This window comes from Bufo gargarizans, chromosome 1 (assembly GCF_014858855.1).
Source record: "Bufo gargarizans isolate SCDJY-AF-19 chromosome 1, ASM1485885v1, whole genome shotgun sequence".
Lineage (NCBI taxonomy): Eukaryota > Metazoa > Chordata > Amphibia > Anura > Bufonidae > Bufo > Bufo gargarizans.
In genome coordinates, this window is record NC_058080.1 from 85,451,667 (window position 1) to 85,469,956 (window position 18,290).

Genomic DNA, 18,290 nt, shown 5'->3' on the forward strand with positions numbered 1-18,290 from the left:
AACTTGTTGACGCCGAGTCACAAATCACACTTTGTAGAGATACTGAATTTCACATAAAACTGCAATTTACAGCTATGAGAACTGAAGCCATGAAAAATTTGTAAACAGAAACAGATGCTTTGGGTGATTAGCATCTTGGTGGTAAATCCTATGAGTGACTCACATTGCAGATTTGCATGCAACAATTTGAGGTGTTGATGTATTAAAGTATCACTGAATAGAGAATGTGTTCTTAGAAGATTCTTTGTAATGTTTCACTTTTCAACTTATTATTAAATATTTGAGCTATGTTCTGAGGTCTGGGTACAAATACTGGAATGAGTAGAGAAGAAAGGGGCAAGTAAGAGAAACAAACTCAGGCAGTGGCTGCTGGACATGGTCAACAATAGGTCGGAATCACTACACAGATAACTACAAGTACCAGAGGCATGTCTGGAGTATATTTGGTACAGCAGTTTTAGTATAGCACTTTGGAAAGCAGAAGAAGACATGCAAAACAGTGGTGGCCCGTATTGAACTGAGAGTGGCCTAGACCTCTGGACTACTATGTTACATGCACTGTTCCTTGTTTACACAGCTTGAAGCTTTGTATGCTAAGGTAAATCTGCTCCCACACTCAGCTCTTCACTCAGTGATGCAGCAAAGGACCCCTGACCTCTGCATAACCATAGAAAGAACTGTACAGCCATACAGGTATTGGTGCACAGTCCTCTCAATCCCTTACCTCTGTGATAGCCAACCTCCGGCACTCCGACTCCCAAGATGCACAATTGCTTGGCTGTTTTCAGAACTCCACAGAAATGAATGGAGCATGCTGGGAGTTGTAGTTTCACCACATCTGGAGTGATGGAGATTTGCCATCACTGCCCTACCTGCAGTGGAGGAAACAGAATGCTGAGCTTTCTGTGTTCAGCCTTCTTGTTAGAGCCTGGACGTGATCAGGGGGCTTGAGTTACCACTGGATACCACATATATACAACGTTAACCTTCCACTGTTGTCCACCAGTGATCTGACATTTAATCATTTGACTACCCTAGGTTCTCCAGGATTCTAACATTAACTCCTTCACACCCTAGACCACAAGGGATGATATATTTAACATCATCACTTACCTAGATACTGTTATTTACCTCCTTGGTTTTGGGGGGGTTTCGTTTTTTTTTGAAGGTGTGGTCCTAAACTTTTGATCAGCTGAAAAACAGCCTGTTTCAGTTTATTCGTTGTTTTCAATAAATTGAATGCTCAAAAAATGTTTTGTCTCACTCCCATTTCTTCTTGTTACATGTTGAAGCTCTACTTGGAACCTTGTTAAGATCCAGCCATGCTAAATATGATTTTTTTGCCATTTTTCAAGTGGTCTTAAACTATTTTTTTTAAACACAAAATTGTAGGCTATTTACAAAATTTCTCTTTTTGTATCAATCCGTTTAATAATAAAAATTAGATCTTAAAGGTATACATTCTCTTGGAATAATTTTAAAGTTAACCTCCTCTGTGAACTGATTTTCAAAGGGGTTGCTCAATTTAGTCAATTATTTGTATTTCCTACTTGTTTTCTGTATTAGCAACTGTTCAATATCCCTGCAGCACCATCAAAGACCCATTCTCCATTATGGATATTCAATGAAGGACCCAAAAGATGCACTTCAAACTCTTAACTTATGAGTTTTATAAATCAGAGAAGCCCTTCAAAAAAGCTACCCCAATAATCACTTCAAAAATACATATTTTCCTGTATTGTTTTTGTCTTCCTTTTTGGTCTAGTTGATGTTTTAGTTTTATACTGACCTTATTGTTATTGTTGCAAGATATAAAAATGATTCATGTAATAGTTGTTATTGCTATTATTAATTAACGTTCTATTGATTTCTTCAGTGTTTGGAACAAATTAGTTTCTAACTTATAATATATAATATTACTTATAACTTAATTATCACTGCAACAGATGTGCCTAACATGAATATTTGTTTTTGCAAAAATTTTATCTTTTTCAACCTTTGCATTCTGGTTTTATTTTATATTTTAAGGAATCTATTTGTTCAATTAAATCCTTAATTGAAAATAAATTTTGGAAAATAGAGTTGTCTTACGAAGAGCTTTATTTAAAAAGCTGCATGAAATGAATATATATATATATATATATATATATATATATATATACATATATATATATAAGCATCAAAAGGATAAGGCAGCACTCCAGATAAAGTGAAAAAAGGTGGATCTTTTATTCCCTCTGCAACGTTTCAACCGTCTCGATGCGGTCTTTCTCAAGCATATCACACAGTGTCATACAAGGGTATATATACCCACAATCCATAGCAAGAAATTTAAAGTGACAATTAATCAATATACAACATGATTAGTTCATAAGAAGCATAAAAAACATAATAAAGTGCATTGTGCATTGTAAAGTGAATCTAACTAATACAATTACATGATGATTTATATATCATAGTACATTCACAGTGTGTACAGCTTTATTATCAATCTCTACTGTGATTAAATTGTTGGTTCACAACTCATCCATGTACTCAAAGTCACCTGTGTATCATATAAAGTGCAATTATAACAATAAAAGTTAAAAACAACTCACACCGTAACACCCGTGCAGGGGCGCCAAGATCCGCGTCCTCACTGTCAAACCGCGCATGCCCAATATGTCAACCGCGTCACAGGAGCGACACCATCCAGGCCGAAACCAGCAGCCGTCACCAAGGAAACGTGACGTCAAAGACACGTGACCCGGGAGGCGGCTACATGGCCAAACCAGAGGCGTCGCCGGGAAACACCCACGGTGCAGGGTCCGCGTCACCAGGTCAGACACGCCTACAGTAGTGGCGTCGCTGCCATAGCAACAGCCGGCCCAGCAACATGCTCAGTGTCTCCACGAAATCCAGCGGAAGGCATAGGGCAGGCGCGGGCCCACAAAAGAACGGCGGAGGGAGAGCAAACGGCCAAATAAAAATCTATGAAAACATATATAGACGAGGATTCATGAATACCTCATTAGGTCAAACTGTATTAATATGTTTAGAGTATTTAGAAATAGGAGTGAACGTGGTCCGAGTATATCAGCAACAGGGATTACCCCTAAATTATCTGTGCCATACTCATGTTGTCTCACACTGGGACGGGGACCAGAAGGGGCCACGTCATTCTCACGACCATCGCCCCCGGTCCATGACGGACTTGGGTCCAAAGCACATCAATGCCACGGTGCCCAGTTCCAGAAACCGACCCTCATGTCTTAAGCAACCACAAAGAAGACCACCACTCCACAAAAGTATAATTACAGTAGACCCATTGAGTATCTTGTAATTCATAAGGCCCCAAAGATCTCCCCCAACGCCATAAATCAACAAGGAGACGCAGAAATAGACGCCCACTGTCCACGAACAAAATCGGAGTCCCAATAACTGGAGAAAGAAAAAAGAGAAAGAAGAAGATTAGAAAAAAATGAAACGATCATATTGAATACATGATCAATTTCCATGATAAATTACACTAGTAAATATTCACATACACCAGGGCGCGGCGAGTCAAGGATCAACCGGGTATAGCAAGGAACCCCCCTTACAACACACTCCACTTGAAATCGACATTAAGACCATAAGGTCTCAGGGTGTTGAGGCGATGAATCCACCTCAATTCCCTCTGTTTAAGGGCCAGCGTCCTATCACCTCCCCTTCTGGACAAGGTGATATGGTCCACCAACATAAACTTCAAATCTTCTTCTCTGTGTTTGGCCTCCACAAAGTGTTTAGGAACAGGCAGATCTTTTCTTTTTTGTCTAATAAAGAACCGGTGATTGTTGAGACGTGTCTTCATGTCACAAGTGGTCTCCCCAACATAGAGGAGACCACACGGACAGGAATGCACGTAGATCACAAATGAACTGTTGCATGTTAAAAAGTGACCAATCCCATATTGGGTCCCGGTGACGCCTCTGGTTTGGCCATGTAGCCGCCTCCCGGGTCACGTGTCTTTGACGTCACGTTTCCTTGGTGACGGCTGCTGGTTTCGGCCTGGATGGTGTCGCTCCTGTGACGCGGTTGACATCTTGGGCATGCGCGGTTTGACAGTGAGGACGCGGATCTTGGCGCCCCTGCACGGGTGTTACGGTGTGAGTTGTTTTTAACTTTTATTGTTATAATTGCACTTTATATGATACACAGGTGACTTCGAGTACATGGATGAGTTGTGAACCAACAATTTAATCACAGTAGAGATTGATAATAAAGCTGTACACACTGTGAATGTACTATGATATATAAATCATCATGTAATTGTATTAGTTAGATTCACTTTACAATGCACTTTATTATGTTTTTTATGCTTCTTATGAACTAATCATGTTGTATATTGATTAATTGTCACTTTAAATTTCTTGCTATGGATTGTGGGTATATATACCCTTGTATGACACTGTGTGATATGTTTGAGAAAGACCGCATCGAGACGGTTGAAACGTTGCAGAGGGAATAAAAGATCCACCTTTTTTCACTTTATCTGGAGTGCTGCCTTATCCTTTTGATGCTTATCTATATATAGCCGCTTGAGCCCACGGCTGTGAGGATGTGCACCGGTTTTTCTGTCTTGTGCTGCTGAGACCCGCATTTTGTTTCTACATATATATATATATATATATACAGACGTGGACAAAATTGTTGGTACCCTTTGGTCAATGAAAGAAAAAGTCACAATGGTCACAGAAATAACTTTAATCTGACAAAAGTAATAATAAATTAAAATTCTATAAATGTTAACCAATGAAAGTCAGACATTGTTTTTCAACCATGCTTCAACAGAATTATGTAAAAAAATAAACTCATGAAACAGGCATGGACAAAAATGATGGTACCCCTAGAAAACACAGAACATAATGTGACCAAAGGGACATGTTAATTCAAGGTGTGTCCACTAATTAGCATCACAGGTGTCTACAACCTTGTAATCAGCCATTGGGCCTATATATATGGCTCCAGGTAATCACTGTGTTGTTTGGTGATATGGTGTGTACCACACTCGACATGGACCAGAGGAAGCAAAGGAAAGAGCTGTCTCAAGAGATCAGAAAGAAAATTATAGACAAGCATGTTAAAGGTAAAGGCTATAAGACCATCTCCAAGCAACTAGATGTTCCTGTGAGTACAGTTGCACATATTATTCATAAGTTTAAGATCCATGGGACTGTAGCCAACCTCCCTGGACGTGGCCGCAGGAGGAAAATTGATGACAAATCTAAGAGACGGATAATCCGAATGGTAACAAAAGAGCCTAGAAAGACTTCTAAAGAGATTCAAGGTGAACTTCATGCTCAAGGAACATCAGTGTCAGATCGCACCATCCGTCGTTGTTTGAGCCAAAGTGGACTACATGGGAGACGACCAAGGAGGACACCATTGTTGAAAACGAATCATAAAAAAGCAAGACTGGAATATGCCAAACTACATGTTGACAAGCCACAAAGCTTCTGGGAGAATGTCCTGTGGACAGATGAGACAAAAATCGAAGTTTTTGCCAAGGCACATCAGCTGTATGTTCACAGACGAAAAAATGAAGCATATCAAGAAAAGAACACTGTCCCTACTGTGAAACATGGAGGAGGCTCTGTTATGTTCTGGGGCTGCTTTGCTGCGTCTGGCACAGGGTGTCTTGAATCTGTGCAGGGTACAATGAAATCTCAAGACTATCAAGGAATTCTAGAGAGAAATGTACTAGCCAGTGTCAGAAAGCTTGGTCTCAGTCGCAGGTCATGGGTCTTGCAACAGGACAATAACCCAAAACACACCGCTAAAAACACCCAAGAATGGCTAAGAGGAAAAAATTGGACTATTCTAAAGTGGCCTTCTATGAGCCCTGACCTCAATCCTATTGAGCATCTTTGGAAGGAGCTGAAACATGCAGTCTGGAAAAGGCACCCTTCAAACCGGACACAACTGGAGCAGTTTGCTCATGAGGAGTGGGCCAAAATACCTGCTGAGAGGTGCAGATGTCTCATTGACAGTTACAGGAAGCGTTTGATTGCAGTGATTGCCTCAAAAGGTTGCGCAACAAAATATTAAGTTAGGGGTACCATCATTTTTGTCCATGCCTGTTTCATGAGTTTATTTTTTTACATAATTCTGTTGAAGCATGGTTGAAAAACAATGTCTGACTTTCATTGGTTAACATTTATAGAATTTTAATTTATTATTACTTTTGTCAGATTAAAGTTATTTCTGTGACCATTGTGACTTTTTCTTTCATTGACCAAAGGGTACCAACAATTTTGTCCACGTCTGTATATATATATACAGTACAGACTAAAAGTTTGGACACACCTTCTCATTCAAAGAGTTTTCTTAATTTTCATGACTATGAAAATTGTAGATTCACACTGAAGGCATCAAAACTATGAATTAATACATGTGGGATTATATACAGAACAAAAAAGTGTGAAACAACTGAAAATATGTCATATGCTAGGTTCTTCAAAGTAGCCACCTTTTGCTTTGATTACTGCTTTGCACACTCTTGGCATTCTCTTGATGAGCTTCAAGAGGTAGTCACCTGAAATGGTCTTCCAACAGTCTTGAAGGAGTTCCCAGAGATTCTTAGCACTTGTTGGTCCTTTTACCTTCACTCTGCGGTCCAGCTCACCCCAAACCATCTCGATTGGGTTCAGGTCCGATGACTGTGAAAGCCAGGTCATCTGGCGCAGCACCCCATCACTCTCCTTCATGGTCAAATAGCCTTACACAGCCTGGAGGTGTGTTTGGGGTAATTGTCCTGTTGAAAAATAAATGATGGTCCAACTAAACGCAAACCAGATGGAATAGCATGCCGCTGCAAGATGCTGTGGTAGCCATGCTGGCTCAGTATGCCTTCAATTTTGAATAAATCCCCAACAGTGTCACCAGCAAAGCACCCCACACCATCACGCCTCCTCCTCCATGCTTCACAGTGGGAACCAGGCATGTAGAGTCCATCCATTAACCTTTTCTGCGTCTCACAAAGACACGGTGGTTGGAACCAAAGATCTCAAATTTGGACTCATCAGACCAAAGCACAGATTTCCACTGGTCTAATGTCCATTCCTTGTGTTCTTTAGCCCAAATACGTCTCTTCTGCTTGTTGCCTGTCCTTAGCAGTGGTTTCCTAGCAGATATTCTACCATGAAGGCCTGATTCACACAGTCTCCTCTTAACAGTTGTTCTAGTGATGTGTCTGCTGCTAGAACTCTGTGTGGCATTGACCTGGTCTCTAATCTGAGCTGCTGTTAACCTGTGATTTCTGAGGCTGGCGACTCGGATGAACTTATCCTCTGCAGCAGAGGTGACTCTTGGTCTTCCTTTCCTGGGGCGGTCCGCATGTGAGACAGTTTCTTTGTAGCGCTTGATGGTTTTTGTGACTGCACTTGGGGACACTTTCAAAGTTTTCCCAATTTTGACCTTCATTTCTTAAAGTATTGATGGCCACTTGTTTTTCTTTACTTAGCTGCTTTTTTCTTGCCATAATACACATTCTAACAGTCTATTCAGTAGGACTATCAGCTGTGTATCCACCTGACTTCTCCACAATGCAACTGATGGTCCCAACCCCATTTATAAGGCAAGAAATCCCACTGATTAAACCTGACAGGGCACACCTGTGAAGTGAAAGCCATTTCAGGTGAAGGCAAAAGGGCCAACAAGTGCTAAGCATATCTGGGAACTCCTTCAAGACTGTTGGAAGACCATTTCAGGTGACTACCTCTTAAAGTTCATCAAGAGAATGCCAAGAGTTTGCAAAGCAGTAATCAAAGCAAAAGGTGGCTACTTTGAAGAACCTAGAATATGACATATTTTCAGTTGTTTCATACTTTTTTGTTATGTATATAATTCCACATGTGTTAATTCATAGTTTTGATGCCTTCAGTGTGAATCTACAATTTTCATAGTCATAAAAATAAAGAAAACTCTTTGAATGAGAAGGTGTGTCCAAACTTTTGGTCTGTACTGTGTATATATATATATATATATATATACATATATATATATAATAGGAAGGCGCAAGGGTTTCGTCATTGACGGAAGGTACGTGTCACTGAGGTTCCTGGCCTCGGTGAGATAAGTACCGGTAATTTTGTGTGTCAGCGGCAGCTAGTGCTCGCTGACACTGTTTTGCTTAGTGTGGCTGTAAAGCCAATCCGGGCCGGTTCTTATTAGGAGCAGCCAAAGAGCAGGGTGGGTGGCTGTTGCCCATGTCCATGCCAGGTTTTGGGCTGGGGTTTAAAACCCAGCCAGAAGATCAGCTGGGTGTGGAATGAACCTCCAGGTGATATTGGAGCTCTGTGTTTTAGGAGCTGAGGAGTTCTGCCATACTGCAAGGCTGAGATCTGCATGAGAGCTGCCAGCTGGAAGCCAGGTGCCCTAAAGCCTGCTGTGGACTGCCAGGTCATGTGTTTTTGAGTTTTGTGGACTTTTGCTGTGTAAATTAACATGAGGATTCCTGTGGTGTGAATTGACACCAGGGCCCTGTCAAGTATTGTGTTTCTTTTCTGCCTTTTTGTGTGAATAAACACTGACTTTTGCTTTTCAACCTTGGTTTTGCCTCTGTATTGCGTCCGCTTACCCTGCCTACCAGAGAAAATCCCTACAATATATATATATATTTATTTATTTATGAAAGAGTTTCAAAGTGTGAAACAGAAGCATGTCTAGATGAAACCAGCAATGCTTATCACCTGCCCAATACCATTCTTATAGTAAAGCATGGTGGTGGCAGCATTATGCTGTGGGAATATTCTTCAGTGGCTGGGAGAGGGAGTATATATACAAAGAAAGTCCAGCTCACCCACAATCCAAGGACACCTGCGTGCACGGAAAATGGCTGGTGAGCCTCTGTAACGTTGATACTTGAAAGCAAAGAATTCCAGCACTTACGATATTGGTAGCTAAAACTTCGTCTTTTATTCAGGCAGTAGACAAAATGTACAGGACATCCACCCACAAGTGTAGCAAACTTGATGCGTTTCGACCAAAAGTTCTTATTCTTAACCAATATAATAAGAACTTTTGTTCGAAAACGCGTCAAGTTTGCTACACTTGTGCTGGGAGAAGGAGACTGGTCAAGGGTGAGGAAAAGCTGAATGGAGCAACGTCCAGAAATACTATTAATGAAAACCTGATCCAGAGTGCACTGGACCTGAGACTGGGCCAAAGGTTTATCTTTCAACAAGACAATGATCCTAAGTACACAACCAAGACAACATAGGAGTGACTTATAGAAACCCCTGTGAATGTCCTTCAGTGGCCCCAGCCAGAGCCCTGACTTGAACCCAATTGAGCATCTCTGGAGTGACTTGAAAATGTATGCAAGGTGTGCAAACCATGTGGCATCATACCCAAGAAGACTGGGGGCTGTAATCACTGCCAAAAGGGCTTCAACTAACTCCTGAGTAAAAGTTCTAAATATTTATGAATGATTTTCCTTTTCAATAAATTAGAAAAAAAAATGAACATTCTGTTTCCACTTTGACATTATGGGGCACTGATTGTCAAATCAAGGAGAAAAAGTTAAATTTTTAACACATTTTTAGCACAAGGCTGCAACATAACATAATGTGAAAAAGTGAAAGGGTCTGAAAACTTACTGAATGCATTGTATATGAATGTGCATGTGCACCATTTACTCTTGACTTCTGAGTGGCTGAACAGTCACATAAAATAAAGACTGGTGGGGGGACCAGAGAAGCTTTAACCGCTTGCCGCCACGCTAACGCCGAAAGGCGTCATCGCGGCGGCTCTCCCAGGTCACACTAACGCCAATAGGCATCATCTCGCGTGAGCCGAGATTTCCTGTGAACGCGCGCACGCAGGCGCGCGCGCTCACAGGAACGGAAGGTAAGCGAGTGGATCTCCAGCCTGCCAGCAGCGATCGCTTGCTGGCAGGCTGGAGATGTGATTTTTTTTTAACCCCTAACAGGTATATTAGACGCTGTTTTGATAACAGCGTCTAATATACCTGCTACCTGGTCCTCTGGTGGTCCCTTTTGTTAGGATCGACCACCAGAGGACACAGGCAGCTCACTAAAGTAGCACCAAACACCACTACACTACACTACACCCCCCCCTGTCACTTATTAACCCTTTATAAACCACTGATCAGCCCATATAGACTCCCTGATCACCCCCCTGTCATTGATCACCCTCCTGTCATTGATCACCCCCCTGTAAGGCTCCATTCAGAGGTCCGTATGATTTTTACGGATCCACGGATACATGGATCGGATCCGCAAAACGCATACGGACGTCTGAATGGAGCCTTACAGGGGGGTGATCAATGACAAGGGGGTGATCACGCATATAGACTTCCTGATCACTTCCCTGTCATTGATCACCCCCCTGTAAGGCTCCATTCAGACGTCCGTATGATTTTTACGGATCCACTGATACATGGATCGGATCCGCAAAACACATGCGGACGTCTGAATGGAGCCTTACAGGGGGATGATCAATGACAGAGGAGTGATCACCCATATAGACTCCCTGATCACCTCCGTCATTGATCACCCCCCTGTAAGGCTCCATTCAGACGTCCGTATGATTTTTACGGATCCACGGATACATGGATCGGATCCGCAAAACGCATACAGACGTCTGAATGGAGCCTTACAGGGGGGTGATCAGTGACAGGGGGGTGATCACCCCTATATACACTCCCTGATCACCCCCTGTCATTGATCACCCCCCTGTCATTGATCACCCCCCTGTAAGGCTCCATTCAGACGTCCGCATGTGTTTTGCGGATCCGATCCATGTATCCGTGGATCCGTAAAAAATCATACGGACGTCTGAATGGAGCCTTACAGGGGGGTGATCAATGACGGAGGTGATCAGGGAGTCTATATGGGTGATCACCCCTCTGTCATTGATCACCCCCCTGTAAGGCTCCATTCAGACGTCCGCATGTGTTTTGCGGATCCGATCCATGTATCCGTGGATCCGTAAAAAATCATACGGACGTCTGAATGGAGCCTTACAGGGGGGTGATCAATGACAGGGGTGTGATCAATGACAGGGGGGTGATCACCCCATATAGATTCCCTGATCACCCCCCTGTCATTGATCACCCCCTGTAAGGCACCATTTAGATATTTTTTGGGGGCCCAAGTTAGCGGAAAGTTTTTGTTTGTTTTTGTTTTTTCTTACTAAGTCTCATATTCCACTAACTTGTGTCAAAAAATAAAATCTCACATGAACTCACCATACCCCTCATGGAATCCAAATGCGTAAATTTTTTTAGACATTTATATTCCAGACTTCTTCTGACGCTGTAGGGCCGCTAAAATGCCAGGGCAGTATAAGTACCCCACATGTGACCCCATTCCGGAACGAAGACACCCCAAGGTATTCCATGAGGGGCATATTGAGTCCATGAAAGATTGAAATTTTTGTCCCAAGTTAGCGGAAAGGGAGACTTTGTGAGAAAATACCAAAAAAATCAATTTCCGCTAACTTGTGCCAAAAAAAAATAAATTCTATGAACTCGCCAGGCCCCTCATTGAATACCTTAGGGTGTCTTCTTTCCAAAATGGGGTCACATGTGGGGTATATATACTGCCCTGGCATGTTAGGGGCCCGAAAGCGTGAGAAGAAGTCTGGGATCCAAATGTCTAAAAATGCCCTCCTAAAAGGAATTTGGGCCGCTTTGCGCATCTAGGCTGCAAAAAAGTGTCACACATGTGGTATTGCCGTACTCAGGAGAAGTTGGGGAATGTGTTTTGTGGTGTCATTTTACATATACCCATGCTGGGTGAGATAAATATCTTGGTCAAATGCCAACTTTGTATAAAAAAATGGGAAAAATTGTCTTTTGCAGAGATATTTCTCTCACCCAGCATGGGTATATGTAAAATGACACCCCAAAACACATTCCCCAACTTCTCCGGAGTACGGCGATACCAGATGTGTGTCACTTTTTTGCCGCCTAGGTGGGCAAAGGGGCACACATTCCAAAGAGCACCTTTCAGATTTCACAGGTCCTTTTTTACACATTTTGATTTCAAACTACTTACCACACATTAGGGCCCCTAGAACTACCCCGCAAGTGACCCCATTTTGGAAAGAAGACACCCCAAGGTATTCCGTGAGGGGCATGGCGAGTTCCTAGAATTTTTTGTCACAAGTTAGCGGAAAATGATGATTATTTATTTTTATTTTTTTTTCCTTACAAAGTCTCATATTCCACTAACTTGTGACAAAAAATAAATTCCAGGAACTCGCCATGCCCCTCACGGAATACCTTGGGGTGTCTTCTTTTTAAAATGGGGTCACTTGTGGGGTAGTTATACTGCCCTGGCAATTTAGGGGCCCTAATGTGTGGTTAGTAGTTTGAAATCAAAATCTGTAAAAAATGGCCGGTGAAATCCTAAAGGTGCTCTTTGGAATGTGGGCCCCTTTGCCCACCCAGGCTGCAAAAAAGTGTCACACATCTGGTATCGCCGTACTCAGGAGAAGTTGGGCAATGTGTTTTGGGGTGTCATTTTACATATACCCATGCTGGGTGATATAAATATCTTGGTCAAATGCCAACTGTGTATAAAAAAAATGGGAAAAGTTGTCTTTTGCCAAGATATTTCTCTCACCCAGCATGGGTATATGTAAAATGACACCCCAAAACACATTCCCCAACTTCTCTTGAGTACGGCGATACCAGATGTGTGTCACTTTTTTGCCGCCTAGGTGGGCAAAGGGGCACACATTCCAAAGAGCACCTTTCAGATTTCACAGGTCCTTTTTTACACATTTTGATTTCAAACTACTTACCACACATTAGGGCCCCTAGAATGCCAGGGCAGTATAACTACCCCACAAGTGACCCCATTTTGGAAAGAAGACACCCCAAGGTATTTTGTGATGGGCATAGTGAGTTCATGGAAGTTTTTATTTTTTGTCACAAGTTAGTGGAATATGAGACTTTGTAAGAAAAAAATAATAATAATAATAAATCATCATTTTCCGCTAACTTGTGACAAAAAATAAAAAGTTCTATGAACTCACTATGCCCATCAGCGAATACCTTAGGGTGTCTACTTTCCGAAATGGGGTCATTTGTGGGGTGTTTGTACTGTCTGGGCATTGTAGAACCTCAGGAAACATGACAGGTGCTCAGAAAGTCAGAGCTGCTTCAAAAAGCGGAAATTCAAATTTTTGTACCATAGTTTGTAAACGCTATAACGTTTACCCAAGCCATTTTTTTTTTACCCAAACATTTTTTTTAATCAAAGACATGTAGAACAATAAATTTAGCGAAAAATTTATATATGGATGTCGTTTTTTTTTGCAAAATTTTACAACTGAAAGTGAAAAATGTCATTTTTTTGCAAAAAATCGTTAAATTTCGATTAATAACAAAAAAAGTTAAAATGTCAGCAGCAATGAAATACCACCAAATGAAAGCTCTATTAGTGAGAAGAAAAGGAGGTAAAATTAATTTGGGTGGTAAGTTGCATGACCGAGCAATAAACCGCTAAAGTTGTGGAGTGCCGATTTGTAAAAAAGGGCCTGGTCACTAGGGGGGTATAAACCTGTGGTCCTTAAGTGGTTAAAACAGGAGAATAGGGGGATTGGTGAGATAAGTTTTCCTTTTTTTTTATATTTATTTTTAGGCTTTACGACCCTAATTAAAGAGAGTCAGTCACCTCCAAAATCAATTTCAAAGTCAGTATACCGACATACCTTTCTTGTGAAAACTGGTTCTTTAATACTGAGAAATGTTTCTTATTATTTCTATGCATATGAAGTTTTCGATGCACTGTGGGCATCACTGCTTTATTTGGTGTTTGGTGCATCTTGCTTCTGTCAATTAAACAAGAAGGAAGACACTGGGTGCCATTACTGGCAAAGCAATATATATATATATATATATATATATTAGATAGATATACACGGTGGCCTGTAAACGTATTCACCCCCCTTGACTTTGTTTTGTTACATTACAGCCTTAAATTCAATGTTTTGTTGATCTGAATTTTATGTGATGGATCAGAACACAATAGTCTAAGTTGGTGAAGTGAAATGAGAAAAATATATAAATAAAACTATTGTTTAGGAATAGAAAGCAGAAAATTGGCACGTGCGGATGTATTCACCCCCTTTTTTATTTATTTATTTTTTGTTCATTGACAGAAAAAAGACTAATTATTGACTTAAACCTTTCTACCCCAGGCCAGTTTTCACTTTCCTGCCCAAGGCATTTTTTACAAATCTGACATGTGTCACTTTATGTGGTAATAACTTTGGAACACTTTTATTTCTCCAGGCCATTCTGAGATTATTATTTAAGAAAAAAATCTCAAATTTACCAAAAAAATAATAATAATGTGATACCTTGTAAAATATTTATTACTTAACATTCCCCATATGTCTACTTTATATTGGCATCTTTTTGTAAATGCCATTATTTTTTTTAGGACGTTAGAAGGCTTAGAATTTTAGAAGCAATTCTGAAAATTTTTAAGAAAATTGCCAGTTCAGGTCTGAAGTCACTTTGTGGGGCTTACATAGTGGAAAACACCCATAAATGACCCTATAGCAGAAACTACACCCTCAAGCTACTCAAAACTGATTTTACAAACTATGTTAACCTTTTAGGTTTTTCACAAGAATTAAAGGAAAATGGAGATGAAATTTCAAAATTTCACTTTTTTGGCAGATTTTCCATTTTTATCAATTTTTTTCTTTAACACATCGAGGGTTAACAGCCAAACAAAACTCAACATTTATTACCCTGATTCTTCGGTTTACAGAAACACCCCACATATGGTCATAAACTGATGTGAGGGCACACGGCAGGGCGCATAAGGAAAGGAATGCCATATGGTTTTTGGAAGTCAGATTTTGCTAGACTGGTTTTTAGATGCCATGTCCCATTTTAAGCCCCCCTGATGCACCCTTACAGTAGAAACTTCCAAAAAGTGACCCCATTTTGGAAACTACCGGATAAGGTGCCAGTTTTATTGCTACTATTTTGATGTACATATGATTTTTTATTGCTCTATATTAAGTTTTATATTAAGGCAAGGTAACAAAAAAATGGCTTTTTTGACACTGTTTTTATTTTTTGTAGATGTCATCTGACATGGTAGATCATGTGCTATTTTTATAGAGCAGGTTCTTACAGACGTACGGATGCAATGATATTAAATGTGTCTATTTTCTTTGTTTCACTTTTACATAATAATTTTGTGTCTCTATTTTCTGAACGCCCTATTTTTTATTCTTCTGCCAATCGTCTTGTGTAGGGGTTGTTTTTTACAGGAAGAGTTGACGTTTTTATTGGTACTATTTTTGGGTACATATGATTTTTTGATCATTCATTATTACACTTTATGGGGCAAGGTGACCCAAAAAATTTTAATTTTGGCACTGTTTTTCTTTTTGTTCAGCGTTCACCTGAGGGTCATGTAATATTTTTATAGAGCAGATCGCTATGGACGTGGCAATACCTAATATGTATACTTTTTCTTATTTATTTAAGTTTTACACAATAATAGCATTTTTGAAACAAAAAAATGATGTTTTAGTGTCTCCATGGATTTAAAAAATTTTGACCAATTGTCTTAGGTAGGGTCTCTTTTTTTGTGGGATAAGTTTTACAGCTTTATGGGTACTATTTTGGGGGAATATGCCTTTTTGATCATTTGTTTTAAAATTGTTTTTATTGGTTTTACAACAGCAGGACGTACAATCTTTGTTTGCCTTCATAGGCGCAAATACAAGAATGCATCTGAGATAGTACAGTCGTATGATAAAGTGCAAATCACATAATAACAAACAATAAGGGGGAGACAAGAACATAGGAAGGTCTGAGGGGAGGAAAGGGTCGGGAGGGGGGGGGGGGAGAGAAAATTCCCCATGTTGCCACATGGATGGACTATTACCAAATACTTGTTGTTGTGCTACCGTTGATGTTTGCGAGAACCCTACAGCTGTACAAGTCAGATCGAAAAACCTCTATAGTCTTTCCAAGGTTTCCATATCGCTTTAAATCTGTGTGGTGTTCGGGCCTCCCAGTGAGCTATCTGCTCCAGGCGGTACAATTGGTCACATCTAGTGATCCATTGTTTTAATGGGGGAATCTCCGTCTTTTTCCAGTAAACTGCAATGAGTAATCTGGAAGCCGCCAGTAAAATTTGGCTCAACTTTCGCGTGTCTCTAGGGCACCTGAGATCCCCGAACACCCCAAAGAGGCAAACTTTCGGAGAGACCGGAAATGGTATCTTACATATCTCTACATATTTTCTGCCAATAGGGAGTAATCTTTGCACACTTCCACCATAAATGGCTATGATTGCCTATATCCTGTTCACATCTCCAGCAGTTTGGGCTGCATTCAGGGAACATGCGGTTAATTCTTTGTGGCGTATAGTACCATTGAGTGAGTACCTTATAGCTATTCTCTTGTAGTTTGACACACCTGGACACTCCATGAGGAGCCATTAATACACAATGCAATTCTTTTGCTGAAAAATGAATACTTAACTCACTCTCCCACTTAGATATGAAAGGAAACTTGTCTGGGTGGGATAGGGCCATTAGCAGGCTATACAATTTAGATATCTTACCCTTTGAGTTTTTTAATTGCAGAGCCATTTTTTCAAAAAGGGAGTTTTCTAAAGGGGCACTTAAGGTTTTAAGATGGGACCTCATAGAGTGAAGAAAATGTGCTTTTTGGAAGTCCGATAGGCACGCTACTGTCGGGTGGTTTCCCAGATCTTCAAAAGTTGGGACATCATTATCTGGGCATAACGCCAAAACCGGAGTGGTAATAGCTTTGGCTCTGTCCGATACAGTTTCCCAAAACTGGGTCGAGGAGTGGCAAAGTACATCCCGAACCTGCATTAGGGTGAGGTAATTAGACAGTAGATGCTGTGTCCATTTGGAATCTTTCCATATGTCCAAAGCATATTTAGTGATGTTGCTACACGTTTGTAGTCTGGCGTGTTTTGGGGAATGATCCAAAAAAATGAGAGAGTGAAGTGCTTTTTGATCATTTGGTGTTGCAATTTTGTGATGTAAGGTGACAAAAATTCCTTTTATGATACAGTTTTTTTTATTTTTATTTTTTACCTTGTTTACCTGAGAGGTTAGGTCATGTGATATTTTTATAGAGCTGGTTGTTACGGATGTGGTGATACCTAATATGAATACTTTTTTTTATTTATTTCACAATAATCGTATATTTGAAACAAAAAAATTATGTTTTAGTGTAGTTTTTTTTTGTTCTTATGTAGGGGCTCATTTTTTGCAGGATTAGGTGATGGTTTTATTGGTATCATTTTGGGGGACATACGCCTTTTTGATCACTTGGTGTTGCACTTTTTGTAATGTAAGGTGACAGTTTTTATTAAATTTTGTTTATGTTGTTTATCAGACGGTGTGGATGATGTGATATATTTATAGAGCTGGTCATTACGGATGCGGTGATACCTAATATGTGTGGTTTTTCTATTTATAAAATCAGAGTAAAAGGGGCGTTTTTTTTTTATTTGAAACTTTTTTTGATTAAAAATTTTTTTTTTTTTTTTTTTTACATTTATTTCTGTATTTTAATGCATTGCCTGTTAGTGTATTACACAGAGTAATACACTAACAGGTTGCCTAGGAGACCCAGCTTGAGGCTGGATCTCCTGGGCACCCATGGAAAGCAGGTCCTGATGCCATGCAAGGAATTGGGCAGCCCCTGCATGGCATCGGGCTGCCTTGTTACCCATCGGGTCCCCACCACAGAATCGCGGGGACCTGATGGGCTCCATCACCCGTAGGTATGATTATATTGCAGGGCACTTACCCTAAATCGCAGTATGCTCACTTTGAAACCAATTTAAGAAAATTTGCAACTGGACAAAAACTTTAATCCTGTTGACTTTTATTTTAAATATTTTTTTGTTAAATTTTTACGCCAGTTACAAAAACCTTAAATTGTTGAAATAGCGGAAATACAGATTTATTCAGCACAAACAATGCATTTCAATATGCAAATTTTGAAGAGTCTCTTAATACAACACTAAATTCATCTTTTTTTTGTGTGTGTTACTTTTAAAGGTCAACATAAGACACTGGGAAGCAAAATGTCAAACGTGCATAACTTAAAACTAGACTCAGCCACTTGGAGCAATGAACTTGTGGAGGTACAGTACAATAATAATACTTTATATTTGTTGTCATTAAAGTCAATATGGAAGATTACTATTCTATAACTTAGAAGGGCTCCTGATCAGAAGTCTCAGTCTAAGCTTTATCAAGCATAGTTCTGTAGA

At 40.3% G+C, this 18,290-nt stretch overlaps 1 protein-coding gene across 1 annotated transcript in view; it reads left to right on the plus strand.

Annotated features, from left to right (window-relative positions):
* The window catches only part of ARAP2 (ArfGAP with RhoGAP domain, ankyrin repeat and PH domain 2), a 449,134-nt gene that overhangs the window by 189,719 nt on the left and 241,125 nt on the right, over positions 1-18,290 (plus strand). Inside the window, 1 exon segment of the mRNA XM_044276099.1 lies at positions 18,076-18,161. Within this exon segment, the coding sequence (XP_044132034.1) occupies positions 18,076-18,161 (86 nt within the window).